At 40.7% G+C, this 15799-nt stretch overlaps 1 protein-coding gene across 1 annotated transcript in view; it reads left to right on the plus strand.

Annotated features, from left to right (window-relative positions):
• LOC133127234 (cilia- and flagella-associated protein 44) overlaps positions 1-15799 on the plus strand; it is a 192887-nt gene that overhangs the window by 73120 nt on the left and 103968 nt on the right. Inside the window, exon 12 of the mRNA XM_061239961.1 lies at positions 12029-12238. Within this exon, the coding sequence (XP_061095945.1) occupies positions 12029-12238 (210 nt within the window). The remainder of the gene's footprint in view (positions 1-12028; positions 12239-15799) is intronic.

The following is a 15799-nucleotide window of genomic DNA, read 5'->3' on the forward strand; positions in this document are numbered from 1 at the left end:
CTGAAATTTGTTCATGCGGCACTGATGGTGCAGTGGGTAGCACTGCCGCCTCACAGCATGGAGGTCCTGGGTTTGAATCCCTGTCGGCCGGGGCCTCTCTGTGTGGAGTTTGCATGTTCTCCCCATGTTTGCATGGATTTCCTCCCATAGTCCAAAGACATGCAGGTTAGGCTGATTGGAGAGTCTAAATTGCCCGTAGGTATGAGTGTGTGAGTGAATGGTGTGTGTGCCCTGCGATGGACTGGCGACCTGTCCAGGGTTTATTCCTGCCTTTTGCCCAATGTATGTTGGGATAGGCTCCAGCCCCCCTGCGACCCTGTTCAGGATAAGCGGGTTAGGATAATTATGAATGAATGAATTAAATTTGTGTATCAAAAGATGACATTGTAGCAAATCCAATTAGAAATATTAAAGTAATTACAAAAACTATTTTTCATCACCAGTTGACAATGGGAGGGCTAATGGCCTTTCTTCAATTAATATTTATGTGGTATGAGGTCCTGCCAGGTAAGTAGGCTTTTCACACCTGGCCTGACCCCTCCCTACCTCTAAGACAAAGCCTCTCCACAAATATACTCAGTGAGCCATTTGGAAGACAGACATAAATACATTTTACAAAATATGAAAACATTACACAAACTACATACAATGAAGATCTAATTCACAAACACATTACTGAATATTCAGACGAGCACAGTTGCAATACAGCACACGTATTTACCAATATGATGGTAAGAAATACACATACTCTTGGAGTTGGTCTGTTTAGCTAAGTTATTTCAGCTTTTTCTTCGAATGTAGATGCAGTATGCTAATATCAATTGTGGGAGGACACCCAGTTCTAGAATCCTGGCTACGCCACTACATATCACATACAGTCAGGTCCAAAATTATTGGCACCCTTGATGAAAATGAGCAAAGAAGGCTGTATAAAATAAACAACACAGATAATGAGCTATATTTTATTTCATTTTTATTGAGTAATACTATTTTTTATGAAAAATGTAGGTGCCAAAATTATTGGCACCCTTAAAGATTATTTTAAATAAAACCAAACAAAGTTAAATCTGCAGTAAAATTCTACTTATTTAAGTTAATCTCAGTCTTAAGGAACTGTATTGTGGCCTTCCATCACTTCCTGTTTCCCTAGGGTATAAAAATGAGGTAACACACACGTAAAATCCCTGTCATCCATCACCATGGGGAAAGTCAAAGAACTGTCAAATCAAAAGAGACAGATGGTTGTTGACCTACACAAGGTAATGGGTACAAAAAAATACATACACGGTTAAACATACCACTAACCACTGTTAGGGCAATAATCAAAAAGTTTCAAACATCTGGAGCAGTTGCAAACTTGCCAGGAAGAGGACGCAAGTGCATGTTGCCCCCACGCACAGTGAGGAAGATGGTAAGGGAGGCAAAGAAGAACTCAAGGACCACAGTTCAAGAACTGCAGACTTTAGTTGCGTCTTGGGGTCACAAAGTGTCAAAATCAATCATAAGACACCGCCACCTCCATACCAACAGGCTCTTTGGAAGGGTTGCACGAAGAAAGCCCTTACTGAGAGCAACCAACAAATTCAAGCGTCTGGAGTTTCCAAAATGTCATTGTAACTATGACTAGAACAGGGTGCTATGGTCAGATGAGACCAAAATTGAACTTTTTGGCCATGTACACCGTCGGCATGTTTGGTCAAAAAAGGCATACAAAGAAAAGCACCTCATACCTACCGTCAAATATGGTGGTGGATCATTGGATCAATGGCATAATGAATTCCACCAAGTACCATGACTTGCCTACCAATGTCAGGACAGCAGAATCCCTCCCCCTATTTTGACGCAGACTAAAAACACACCTTTTCAAACTGTACCTCAATCCTACCTCCGGTTATCCTTGCGGAGGCTGCTCCAAAACAGGGGTGCCAATGAAACCTTTTTTTTTTTTTGGAAAGAAATGTATAACTTGAAAAATGGGTAATTTTGGTCGATTCCATTGAATCATTAATAAAGTAAAACATGTTGGAAAATTACAATATATCTGAGTAATGGTATTATTAGTTTTCTTTGCTAATTTTCATCAAGGGTGCCAATAATTTTGGACCTGACTCTATGTATTATTTTGAGATGCAATGGTTGGAGTGTGGGAATTTACAAATGTGCTTATTGCAGAATATTGAAACGAAGCTTGAGAAGTTGCAGTAAACACGGAAGAAATGCTCTTACTCATGCCATTTTCCGTAATGAAACACTTTCTGTGATGAAAAATGTTTACTTCAAAAGAGGCGAATAGACTTTGCTTTTGTATGTCATTTTATCGTGGTTTACAGTTGGTGTTCTCACACATGGCATCGCCCCTCCCCTACCAGAGAATAATTATCGCCTCATTTCAATTTGAATGAAATGGGCCGTATTCTCACGGAGCGAAACTCACATATTATTGAGTAAAGATTAAGAAATCGCAGTGGTCTTATTCAACTAATTGAAAATGTTTTAAAACTATTAATATTATATGTCAGTAAGTGCATTGCACTATATGTCAAGATTCCAAGGTTTCTGTCCATATGTTAATTGCATCTGTATGGTAAAATCTCACAAAGCGAATCATCCAAATAGAAAGGAAAGTTGATCTAATCATGTCAGTGTTGCCAGCAACAACACCGACCCCAGAGGGTTAAGAATTGCAGAGATTAGTGGCATCTTTGGGTTACCAAGTCTCAAAAAGAACCATAAAATGGCACCTCCATACCAACAAACTCTTTGGTGGCACGAAGACAGCCCTTACTGAGCACAATAAACAAAATCAAGTATCAGCAGTTTGCCAAACCTCATTTGAATTATGACTGGAACAGAGTGCTATGGTTAGATGAAACTGAAGTTGAATGTTTTGGCCATTCACATCATCAACATGTGGCAATCGGTGGCAAAAGAGGAATGCATACTAGGAGTGACCATACCTGCTGTCAAATATGAAGGTGCTTCATTGATGTTTTGCCACGGGCACTATTTAAGATCAATGGCTCTGCGAATTCAGCAAAGTAGCAGAAAATCTTGGCAGAAAATCTGGTTGAGACTTGGTCGTAAGTAGATTGCCAGCAGGACAGTGATTCCAAACATACATCAAAATGCATCGAAAACCTGTGGTCTGAATGAAAGAGGGGGCTCCATAAGCGCAAACCCAAGGATATCAATGATTTGAAAGTTCTGCATGGTGGAATGGTCAAAAATCTCACCAAATGTGTTCTCTAAACTTACCACAAATCATAGGAAAAGACTCATGACAGTGATCTTTGCCAGTATTACAGCAGGGGTGCCATTGAATCATTAATAAAGCACACTACTTTATACATATTGGAAAATAAAGCTTATGTCAAAGCACTTTTTTTGGGGTGGAGCTGTATATGTATATACACTCACCAAGCACTTTATTAGGTATTTATTAGACTTATTTTTTTTACTTCTATTGCTGTAGCCAATAGATAATATCAATAGTTAAATAGAGTGGGGAAACAGGGTGACTGTGGGGACATGCATCTGAAGGTGTGGGAATAGGAGCAGAACTTGCGTGTAAAACATTTGAAATCAGTTACATCTTGAAGCTTGATAAAACACCGAAATCTTGCGTGCGTTCAGTCAATCCACTATTGATATGCAAATGAGCTGTGTGCTCCTGGAAGCATGTGATATGGAAATGCAAATATTTAAACTCAATAGAATTATAGATTGCCACAGTCACACTCCACATTTTCTTCAGGAAATGCAGACCTGTAGTTATCATTATTATTCCGCTGGAAAATGTTCAGCACAATCCCGAATGGTGTGCACAGCGTTTTGATATTCCCAATAATTTGTGAGATATATAAGGTTTTCCAGGGAAAAAGTCCCATAGGAATTATTTTTTGGGTGACAATTTTTTGATTACTTTAAATGTTCTAACACAATGTAAAGACTATATCTCAGTAATAAACACAGAATAATAATAAAAAAGTAATGACATAAATATAGCATGACTGACATTACAATTTACAATAAGAAGTCCACAAGCCAACACTTTGCATATCTCTGTTTCCAGCTTGGGTTGGCAGAGTTAAGTATAAGAGTTCTAAATGGCATGGAACCATTAGTATTACTTAAATTGGAAACAATTATATTATCAGCCATCGGCATCAGACATTGGACGCTGAGGGAACGAATCCATTGCAATTAATGACAAGCTCCACTGTAGCCATCGCGTCGTGTTCGATGGCAGCGTCAAAGTTTGAGAATCGCCAAGGTTAATTTCTTGATGGTTGATGCACACGTACATTCCCATAGTGAATAGTGAATTAATTTTAATAAAAAGTTCTGCTTGTTTTTTCTTATTTAACATACAAATGATAAAGTGGGTGGTTATTCACATCGGCTATGTGATCGTGCGCATACTACAGATGTCATGAACATGTACAGCTACCTCTAACACATTATCTCTCTGCCAAAACTTAATTCACAAATGGATGACGAGCGTCTTATTATTGCGGTACAAAAATACGATTTTCTGTATGACCTGACCGATTGTCTGCACATTGACAAACTAGTTGATGTTCAATAGCTGCAGTGGAGCCGGTAGAATATCAAAATGATGGCTGATGGCGATATTATTTCAACACCAGCCCTGTCAGCAAAAATAGTGGGCCTGCTGTTTTGTTTGCTATGGATAAGTTACTCATAACCTCTAGTAAGAGAATTATGAAAAAAATCATGATGGAAGGCTATGCAATAAAATAAATGTATGTTTCTTGTGACTGACATTACATGTGGACTAGACCAATCTTTTGGGGCCATGTACTGGAAAAATGAATTCAAAGTTTCTCTTGACAGATGTAATTATTCAATTCAATTCAATTCAATTTTATTTGTATAGCGCTTTTTACAAAGGGCCTTTGTCGCAAAGCAGCTTTACAGAATTAGAAACCGGGCCCCAAGAGTACACCACAGTGGCAAGGAAAAACTCCCTGGAAACAGGAAGAAACCTTGAGCAGAACCTGACTCAGTAGGGGAACCCATCTGTCGCTGGTTTGTAGAAACAATGGATTTAAACAGAAAACCAGATTAAATAAAAGTACATAAATGTCCAATAACTTGAAGCACAGATGGCAGGAATACCAATGGGTGGCACTGTCAGGCAGGGGACAGCCTTGGTGCTACAGCTGAATCAGCAGTGGCAGGAGGAAGTTTGCGGCTGGTCTTGGGCTGGAGCTCCAGGCCAGGAAAGTTGGGCTAGCGCTCAGGGCAGGTGCCCAGAGCGGGGAAGAGGAAAGTAACATTGTTAGGGGGTCCAGATAGTAATTGGTCAATCACAGCGGGAGGGAGAGGTACCTGCGTGTGATAAGGAGAACCCCGGCAGAATAAGGCTATGGCAGCGTAGCTAAGGGAAACAGAGGCAGTGGTCAACACATCCATGAGGGCAGGCTTGAGACGGTCACCACCAGACCATGACTAGTTATACTCAACACAGCATTACCAACAATGATCCACTGACAGCACTGACGCCAAGTCCACCAGAGACTCTATAGCTTATGCCAGCCACCCGCTCCTGCCCCTCAACTATAGGACAGACTAAAGAGATACGTTTTTAGCCTAGCTTTAAACAAGGTGATAGTGTCTGCACCCCGAACATGAGCAGGCAATTTGTTCCACAGGAAAGGAGCACGATAGGCTCTGCCACCTATGGAACTTTTAGTTATTCTAGGAAGAACAAGGAGGCCTACACCCTTATTATTATAGTATTCGGGAGGGAGTATAAGGAGGAAGTAATTTGTTTAAATGCAGAGGGGCAAGCCATGTAAGGCTTTAAAAGTCAGAAGTAGTATTTTGTAATCTATTCGGATTTCAACAGGCAGCCAGTGAAGTGAAGCTAACACTGGGCTGATGTGCTCAAATCTCCTTGTTCTAGTAAGAATACGAGCTGCTGCATTTTGAATTAGCAGGAGCCCTTTCAGAGAGGAATTTGCACATCCAGACAAAAGAGCATTGCAGTAATCTAATCTTGAAGTGACAAAAGCATGCACTAGCTTTTCTGCATTATTTAGGGACAGTATCTTCCGAATTTTGGAGATATTCCTCAAGTGATAAAAAGCAACCCGAGAGATGTTTTTAATATGTGCATCAAACGCAAGACCTGGATCAAAAGTAACTCCAAGGTCTTTGATGACAGCACTTGAGGTGATGCAAATTCCATCAATGTTTGGCATATCATCAGATAATTTACATCTCAAGGACTTGGGCCCCACTACCATTAAATGGTAAAATGGTAAATGGTTGGCATTTATATAGCGCCTTTATCCAAAGCGCTGTACAATTGATGCTTCTCATTCACCCATTCATACACACACTCGCACATCGACGGCGATTGGCAGCCGTGCAAGGCACCGACCAGCTCGTCAGGAGCATTTGGGGGTTAGGTGTCTTGCTCAGGGACACTTCGACACAGCCCAGGCGGGGGATCGAACCGGCAACCCCCCGACTGCCAGACGACTGCTCTTACTGCCTGAGCCATGTCGCCTAACCATTATCTCAGTCTTATCTGAGTTTAGCAAAAGAGAGTTATGATTCATCCATTTCTTTCTGTCTTTAAGACAAGCTTCCATTTTTGACAGCTGGACAACTTCCTCAGGTTTGACTGATAAATACAACTGTGTGTCATCAGCATAGCAGTGGAAGTTAATGCCATGTTTGCGAATAACTTGTCCCAGGGGAAGCATATATAGAGAGAGAAGCAAGGGCCCAAGCACAGATCCTTGTGGTACTCCGTATCTAACCCTGGATTGATAAGAGGAGTCATTGTTAAAGTGCACAAATTGATATCGATCTGATAGATATGATCTAAACCAAGAGAGAGCCTGTCCACGGAGGCCTACAAGATTTTCAAGTCTATCCAACAGGATCAGGTGATCAACGGTGTTGAATGCTGCACTTAAATCTAGAAGCACAAGTACAGCCACTGTCAGAAGCGAGGAGTAGGTCATTGAGTACTTTGACCAGGGCTGTTTCAGTGCTGTGGAAGGGTCTAAAACCAGATTGAAAAACTTCCAATGATTGGGGTGCAGAAATGAACAAAGTTGTTTTGAAATGACCTTTTCTAGTACTTTAGACAGGAACCTGAGGTTCGAAATGGGCCTGTAGTTGGACAAATCATTCACATCTAAGTTTGGCTTCTTAAGAAGTGGTTTGATGACTGCAAGTTTAAGAGTCTGTGGTATGTGTCCAGATGCTAAAGAAGCATTGACAATATGTAGGAGTGGTGCTCCAATCACTGGTAGTAGCTCCTTCAAATGCTTTGTTGGGATAGGGTTTAGAAGACAAGTAGAAGATTTTGAAGAATGAACTATTAACTATTAATTAATTCAATGAGCTCTATTGGAGTAAAAGAGTTCAGATAGGCCATCGGTCGTTCCGAGGATTGTGCATCTATGTGTTGAGTGGATGGAGGAGTGGCAGAAGAACTTTGAATCTTGTCATCAAAGAAATTCATGAAATCATTGCTACTAAACGATATTGAGACACAGGGATCAACATGATTCTTAGTCAATCTGGCAACAGTTTTAAACAGGTGCCTAGGATTGTTTCTATTTTCATCATTTAAGGTAGAGAAATATGATGAACATGCTGTGGAGAGGGCATGTTTATAGGGTAGTAGGCTATCTTTCCAGGCATGGAGGAATACCTGCAATTTCGTAGAGCGCCGTTTGCGCTCAAGTTGGCGTGAAGCTTGCTTGAGAGCACGAGTATGGTCGTTGTACCAAGGTGCTAATTTCTTATGGCCAACTTTACTTTTCTTAAGAGGTGTGATAGTATCCAGGGTTCTGCAAAGTATGTTATTTATGTTGTCCGTCAGCTGATCAATTGAGTTCATGCTCGTTGTGTATGCATTTTGGCTGGGGCCAAGGAAATCCCCCACAGTGCACAAACGAGTCTGGGAGCTCATTAATAAAAGCATTTGCAGTCCTGGAGGAAAGCTTACGGCTAAAGTAGAAAGTAGGATCTGGTGACACATGAAAAACTTGAAAAGTAATTAAATAATGGTCTGAAAAGACAGGATTATTAGGCATGACTGCTATGTTTGCTATTTCTGTGTCATAAGTTAAGACCAGATCGAGAGTATGATTATGGGAATGACTGATGTATATGTTGATCAAAGCCAGTAAATTCAGTGATAGACGGGAATGCTGATCTGAGATGATCACCTTCACTATCCATGTGAATATTAAAATCCCTGCAATTACAACTTTATCTGAATTAACAACGAGGCTGGAAAGGAAATCGGCAAACTCAAGTAAGAAACCACTGTATGGCCCTGGTGGCCTGTATACAATTGCAAGGACAACACTGACTGCTTTTTTGTCCAGATGTGCAAATCTGAGAACAAGCACTTCAAAAAAGTGCAAATCAAAGCCAGATTTCAAAGTAGCAAGGAGATTGGAGTAGCAACACCTCCTCCACGACCTGTCAGACGGGGAACGTGACTATAACTGTAACCGGGAGGGGTGGATTCATTTATGGCAATATATTCATCAGTTTTAAGCCAACTTTCAGTTAAACATAGGATTTCAATTTGATGATCGGTAATTAATTAATTTACAAGAGTTGCTTTAGGAGCTAGTGATCTGATATTAATCCATCCATTTTTTAGCTCAGTTTGGTTAGCCACATTATAATTAGAATGACAGGGTCTGATTTTTTTAGATTAGCCATACAAACACCCTAGATGGGCTTTTTATCAAGGCTTAATTTAGGTCGGGGCACAGACACTATCTCAATAGTATGAAGTCTGGGCAGCAGTTCTTGGGAACAAGCAGAAATCTGTGTAAGACAGAAGGTCTGCTTCCTGGCCTTGGCTCTGGTGTGTCAAGAAATTTAATTTCTGAGACTATACGATACGTTTCTAGAAAGAAGAGCTGCACCCTCCCACAAAGGGTGAATACCATCTCTTCTCAAAAGACCAGGCCTCCCCCAAAAGGTATTCCAATTGTCTATGAAGCCAAAACCGTTTGCTGGGCACCAAACAGACAACCAGTGATTTAGTGATGTTAATCCGCTGTAGATTTCATCACCGCGGCGAGAGGGGATGGTACCAGAGCAAATAACTGACTTAGACATCCGTTTTTCCAGATCACACACCGATTTAAAATGATCGTTGGTGATCTCTGATTGCTTCAATCTTTAGCGCCGACATGAATAACAATTTTCGAAAATTTACGATTACCCTTAGCCAGCACTTTTAAATTTGCCTCGATGTCGGTCACCCTAGCCCCAGGAATACATTGCACTATTCATGGGTACCAAAGACGTCACTTCCGGAATGCCCGCCGCCATATTTGTGTCCGACTGACACTTTTGGACCGTCATGGCAGCGAATACAGCGCATCTAAGCGAGACAGAAAGAAAGCGATATTTGGAAAAAACGGCGATTATTGGTTGTGATCCTTATTTATTACCTTTAACTTTAATTTGTCCCTTAAAATCTGCGAAGCGTCTGCCCCAACTTACTTTCCCCGACATCTACATTTATCTGATACATAATCCATCCCCATACACCGGAGACAGCCTTAAGGCTTTCAAGAGTACGGATGCCTATCAATACTCAGTTGCAGGATGGGTCAACGACACCAATATATGGCATCTGGAAACAAAAAATATATTTGTGATCACAGGACATGTAAGTATTTGTATTTTATTTATTTATCCAGAAAGGTCCCATTGAGATACGAGATCTCACATTCACACAGTTACACACATTCACACATATGGTCATTTTAGAGTCACCAATTAACCTAAGTAATTCAACAACAATCATCAACCGTGTTATTTTGGTGGTGGTTAAGTCTAGAGTGATAGTGATTGCTTCGGCTTCGTGCGTTTCATTTACATGTGGCTATTAACGTTAGACTTTACACAGTTCTCGGTCGCTCTGATCAGAAATGCAGGACAACCAGCCGCGGGTCTGAAACTAGGCATAGCCTAGTCTAGTACGTAATTGCGCCTCCTTGAGTTTGTTTAAAATAATGACATCGCTCCCATTATTTAACCAAGTAACATTGTCAACAAAATGTGGAACAATATTTTTTTATCTTGTGACTAACTGGCTGACCACTAACATCCCTAAATTATAATAAAGTGCTGCATTTTTCACTTAACAGGTCAATCATTCCCAGGCTCTGAACACAAAAGCAACATGTCCATGGATAGTGGTGCAGGAGATCGGGACAGTGGTGATGGCACATTGCACATGTATGGCAGGGTTTCATTTATTAAATAAATAAATAAATAATAAAGGGTTTCACCATTTATTTCGCCGATCTAACTCCTTTGGGATCGAATAGAATTGTAGTCCAGGGTTTCTCTGACGACTGTTGTCACAGCCAACAGCACAACATATCCCGGGCATATTTTATCAACTTTATCGTGGATCTTCCTTCGTCTTCTCTGGTCGTTTTGGTTGTGGCGCGCAGCTGAGACCGGACACAAAGATGGCGGCGGTAAAACACAGTGACGTCACATGGTACCCATGAATAGTCGCTGGTGTCGCTAAATTCACGTTTCCTAAAATAGAGTCGCCAATTACCAGAGTTTTTTCAACAGGTTTCACAGCCGGTGCGTTGCTGAGGGGGGAGAACCTGTTGGAAACGTGAATGGATTGTCGGTGCACTGGTGGCTTAAGCTTTCAACTACGTTCCCGAACTGTAATCCACCCGCCTTGCTGCAAAGGCTCTGCCGGGGTGCTACCTGGAGACAGACTAACTAGTGCATCTGGAACCAAGAAGGATTCTATGAACTTTTCACTATCTCCGAATTTCGTATAAGGTACAGATGTGAGTTTCCAATTCAACAATCTCCTCCGTCAGCCTAGCATTTAACCTACACTTATCACAGGTAAAGTTATCATTACCTGCGGAGAAGAAATAAGTAAACATATCGCACACAGAGCAGGAGACAGCCCAAGAAGGAGAGGGAAGGCCAGGGTGAGAGAATTTGTAAATAACTTACGTTTCATCTGCCTGTATTCATTCCGTGAGCTTGTGGATGATATAGGACGCGGTGGGAACTTGGAGCGCCTTATTGAAGGTAGAGTAATCCAATGATTATTTTCAGAGTATAGTATCAAAAATAGAAGCGAAGTTCAGCAGCTGCTTGGAGAAAAACGCGCCTCTGGTTGAACAGCAAACAGGAAACAGCGTCAACAGGACGCAATTATGGTAATCTATTTACTTTAATTTCAAAGAAAACATCATACTTCATACTGAGCCACATGAAAAATACGAGTGGATCAAATCTATAATTTCCAGGAACTTTTAGGTTTTATATTGTGCACCAGTTAAATATTTTTTACGATAAATTATATTTTTTGGTCCATGTCCACCTTTTGATGCATTTGCCAGATTACTTTTTTTTTTTATGTACCTGAGCAGTGCTCTTGGAAATGAAATCATTAATATCAAGATTACCCAAATTGCACAATTCTTTGCCTTGTGAGTAGCGAGAAGTGAATTTCTAGTTCGACCATTATAAACATTGCCTGCAGCAGAAGGCATGGGACAGCTTGTGAACACGAATTCCCGAGGTAAGACAACTATTACAGAATTTCAATGAACGATGCCTAAATGCTGATAAAATGAATACATTTAATTGGCGTACCTTACTCATTCGAAGCCCTACACTGCAATAATTACAACTCCTCAACCCTTATAATGAAATTAAAAGTGTGGCCTTAAATTATTTTTAAGAAGACTTGCCTTTGACTTGCCCATTAAAGGCCCATCCACACCAAGAATGAAAACCAATAAAAACCCATTCTAATTTACAGGGCATCACTTGCAAAATGGCATGACAGCCGGGAGATTGGGACATATACAGGACGTTATCATTTAGCAGTGTGAATGCTCACATTGTTATTGTTATAGTTATTGTTCTTCGTGCGGACTTGAGACTTGAAGTAACTTGGGAAAAACTATGTATGTACAGTTGTGTGATTGTTCTTTGTCTCTCCCTTCAGATTAGTCCTCGGGGGGCTATGCTGGTGGTGGGGTTTGAAGACGGGGTAGTGCGCCTTCTGGAGCTGTACCGTTCCGTCAGCCTCCAGGCTGTGCCAGACCAAAGCCAGGCCAAGGATGCAGAGCTCTGCCTAAGACAAGCACTGAAGCCCCATAATGCACCTGTGACTGCCATTGCATACGAATGCAATGGGGAGATCTTAGCCACTGCGGTAAGAGAACAAAGCCTGGGGAGCAGTGTCCGTGTGTGTTGGTGTGGTTGCATGTTCCTTTTGCTCGTAATACGTTTTGTTTTAATGGCTGTTGCACACCAGTATGATGTAAAAATGCAATGCAAAGAATTTGCAAGTGGACTGGGTCTTCCCTGGTGTGAATTTTTGTGTAGAATTTCATTTTCCCATCTTACCACTGATGTTGCTGAAAATCACCAAGCTCATTTAGCAGTGATGGCAATCTCTTGATTATGGGTTACCTTGAATGATGCAATTTCCCATTCTGAAAGTTACAGCCCATTACGTTATGTTAAACAAGACCAATATGTTGTAAGAAATTATAATGACAAAGAACTAAACTAAACTAAAAAATGCAGGCAAAAAAATGTTTCATTTATTATGATTACATTTTTGTATGCGATTCTTGTGAGCGTGTGTTGTAATTGCTAGTTGTGTAATTGAGTAGTGAGCATAAATAGTGACGTAATTTTTGAATAAGAGCTTTATAGATGAACACTATGCTATTTTGGGATCTCCTTACATTATGAGCATACTGTTCATCCATCCTACCTTTTTATAAAGCTCACAATGGTGTGTACAGTAGCTGTCCTTGGTAATAAAACGCAATGCAGAATGATAAACTGAATCCAATTTTTTGAGGGTACAGGCAGGAGTGTCGCTTGAACAATAATCTTTCTACTCCCATATGAGAAACATGATTCATTTCTATATAAGAATTCTACAAATTCTCAATGTGTTTTAAAAGTTAGAGTATCGTCAACTCAGATACTTATAGTGAAGGACTTGTTCAATTTCAGTTCCATACAATGTGTGACTTTGCAGATCTTTAACAGAGTTACTAGATTTAGTACCAGTTTAAGGTCAATGAGAGATTTCGGAGGGTGAGCTCTGGCACTTTTTCCTCGTTTGAACTGTTATTGCCCTCCTAGTGCAAACAGTTCTTTTCTGTCTGATTTCATTTACTTTTTAGCTTCCATCATTAAATTTGAGAGAGTCTTAACGCTTGGAGATTTTAATGTGCACGTAAATGACATCACTGTCAGATTTGCTGTTAATTTTCTTAATATCACTGAATCCTTAAATTTTACTCAACATGTGTCCGGCCTTACGCACATTAGGGGTAATACGCTGGACCTTGTTTTCACACTTGGTTTAGACATTGATAGTGTTTGCACTGAGGAGCTGCTTGTGTTAGACCTTGATTGTGTATTTTTTAATTGATCTTTTAACACCGATTGTTTAACCGGTAAGCGAGTGAAGTGCTCGCGCATGTAAAATCATTTTTCCGCAGATAAATTCTCCTCTACTTTTGACAGTTGCGTAGGTCTTGTGCAGCCTCCGCATGTTAATGTTGACTGTTTGGTCAGCTCTTTTAACTTGCATTGCTCCGTCATTTTAGATTAAGTCGCTCCCCTGAAAACCAGATCTGTGCCCTCTGTAATTTCATCCCCCTGGTTAAATGACGATATTTGTTGTTTTAGACGCAAATGTGGGAGTGGAGCGCTTGTGGATTTCCACCAAGCTCCAGGTTCATCGCATTTGCCTAAAATAACTTTTAACTGAATTTAACAGCATGGTTAAGTATTTCGCCAATCTTATCTCTTATCTTACTCTGTTTTTCTCTCATCTCCCTGCAAGACCTAACTGATCTAGTGAGCTCTATGAAATCTTCCTCCAGCCCTTTAGACATCTTACCAACGTCTATGCTGAAAGATGTTATTAGTTCAGTAGGTCCGTGTTTGGTCTCCATCATCAATAGCTCGCTGGAATCTGGTTGCGTCCCCTCCTATTTTAAACAGGCAGTTGCCCAGCCGCTCCTTAAATTTTTTAGAAGAAATAGTTGCCTATCAGCTCACTGATGTTTTAAATCAGCACAACATTTTTGACAAATTCCAGTCTGGTTTTCGCCAGAAGCACTCAACAGAAACAGCTCTTCTCAGAGTTTCAAATGACATTATGATGTCCTCTGATGCTGGTGACTGCTCTATCCTGGTGCTGCTGGATCTGAGTGCAGCTTTTGATACTGTGGATCACCGCATTTTGATAGATAGGCTTAGTGAGTGGGTGGGTGTCTCTGGGAGCGCTCTAGATTGGTTCTCATCTTATCTCTCTGATAGGAGTTTTTCCGTGGCTGTTGGCCCCTACAAATCTGAGTCTGCTGCCTTATCCTGTGGTGTCCCTCACGGTTCTGTTCTGAGTCCGATTTTGTTTGCTCTGTATGCTTCCTTTAGGTGTCATTATAAGCAAATTCAAAGGTATTTCATACCATTGCTATGCGGACAACGTTCAGTTATATCTTTCTTTTAAACCTGACGGGATTGATAAACTTAATGTACTGCATGACTGTTTGTCTGCCATTAAGGACTGGATGGCCAGTAACTTTCTTCAGTTAAATGCAGACAAAACTGAAGTCCTCATCATTGCTGCTGATAACATTGTTTCTAATGTTGTAAATTGTATTGGGTCTCTTAAGTCAAATGTGCACTCGAAATTGAGAAATCTTGGTGTTATCTTTGATCAGGCTGTGCATCTTGACAAGCACATTAAGTCTTTGTCCCGTACATGTTTTTTCCACCTTAGAGACATTACTAAACTCAGGTTTGTTGTATCACACTCTGAGCTGGAAATGATCATGCATGCTTTTATCTCATCACGCCTGGACTACTGTAACTCACTTTTTACCTGCCTCAGCAAATCATCTCTGGACCACCTACAACTGGTCCAAAATGCTGCTGCCAGGCTGCTGACAGGCTGCTGACCAGGTCCAGGAGGTCATGTCATATCACTCCTATCTTGGTCTCCTTACACTGGCTACCTGTCAATTTCAGGATCAAGGTTCTTGTCAACACGTATAGAGCCCTCCATGGTCAGGCACCTGCTTACCTTTGTGATCTCCTCCACCCATATGTTGTCAGCAGGTCTCTGAGGTCTTCTGATCAGGGCTTACTGGTTGTCCCTCGCACTAAGCTCAAAACTAAAGGTGACCGAGCCTTCGAGAATATTGTATCCATGTATGTAAATATCAGAGTCCAATATTTTTTTTGAAGAGAGGATTAATTGATCAATACATTAATGAAGTCCATTTTTGGAACATTTAAATGTGAAATTCCTAGCCCATGGCGAGATTTAAAATCTTGCGGCATTTGAATATCAGTAATGTCAGTTTCATATTCAGAGGCCGATGCTTGAGACTTTCTAACGAGGGGCAGAAGATTGATTTGTTTGAGGTTTAACAGTGAACAACCATTGGTTCTATATTCCTGTTGAGGTAGTCAATAACAATTAAAAACAGGTAGGATGGCAGTAACACAGGAACTTAAAAAGGTGAAAGCCCATGCCTTTAACTCACTGACAGCTGTGTTATAACTAGGAACAAAATAATTACACGCAACCGGTGTAAAATAATTACAGCTGTGTTTAAAATCAATTAGCATTGGACTCACCAGACATCACTTATTTTGAGTGAGGAGAGATTGCGTAGCTAAATCAATGTTGGTTATTAAAAGGCTAAAGCCAGCTCAGATGTCGGCCATCTCGTCT

Source organism: Conger conger, chromosome 4 (assembly GCF_963514075.1).
Source record: "Conger conger chromosome 4, fConCon1.1, whole genome shotgun sequence".
Classification (NCBI taxonomy): Eukaryota; Metazoa; Chordata; class Actinopteri; order Anguilliformes; family Congridae; genus Conger; species Conger conger.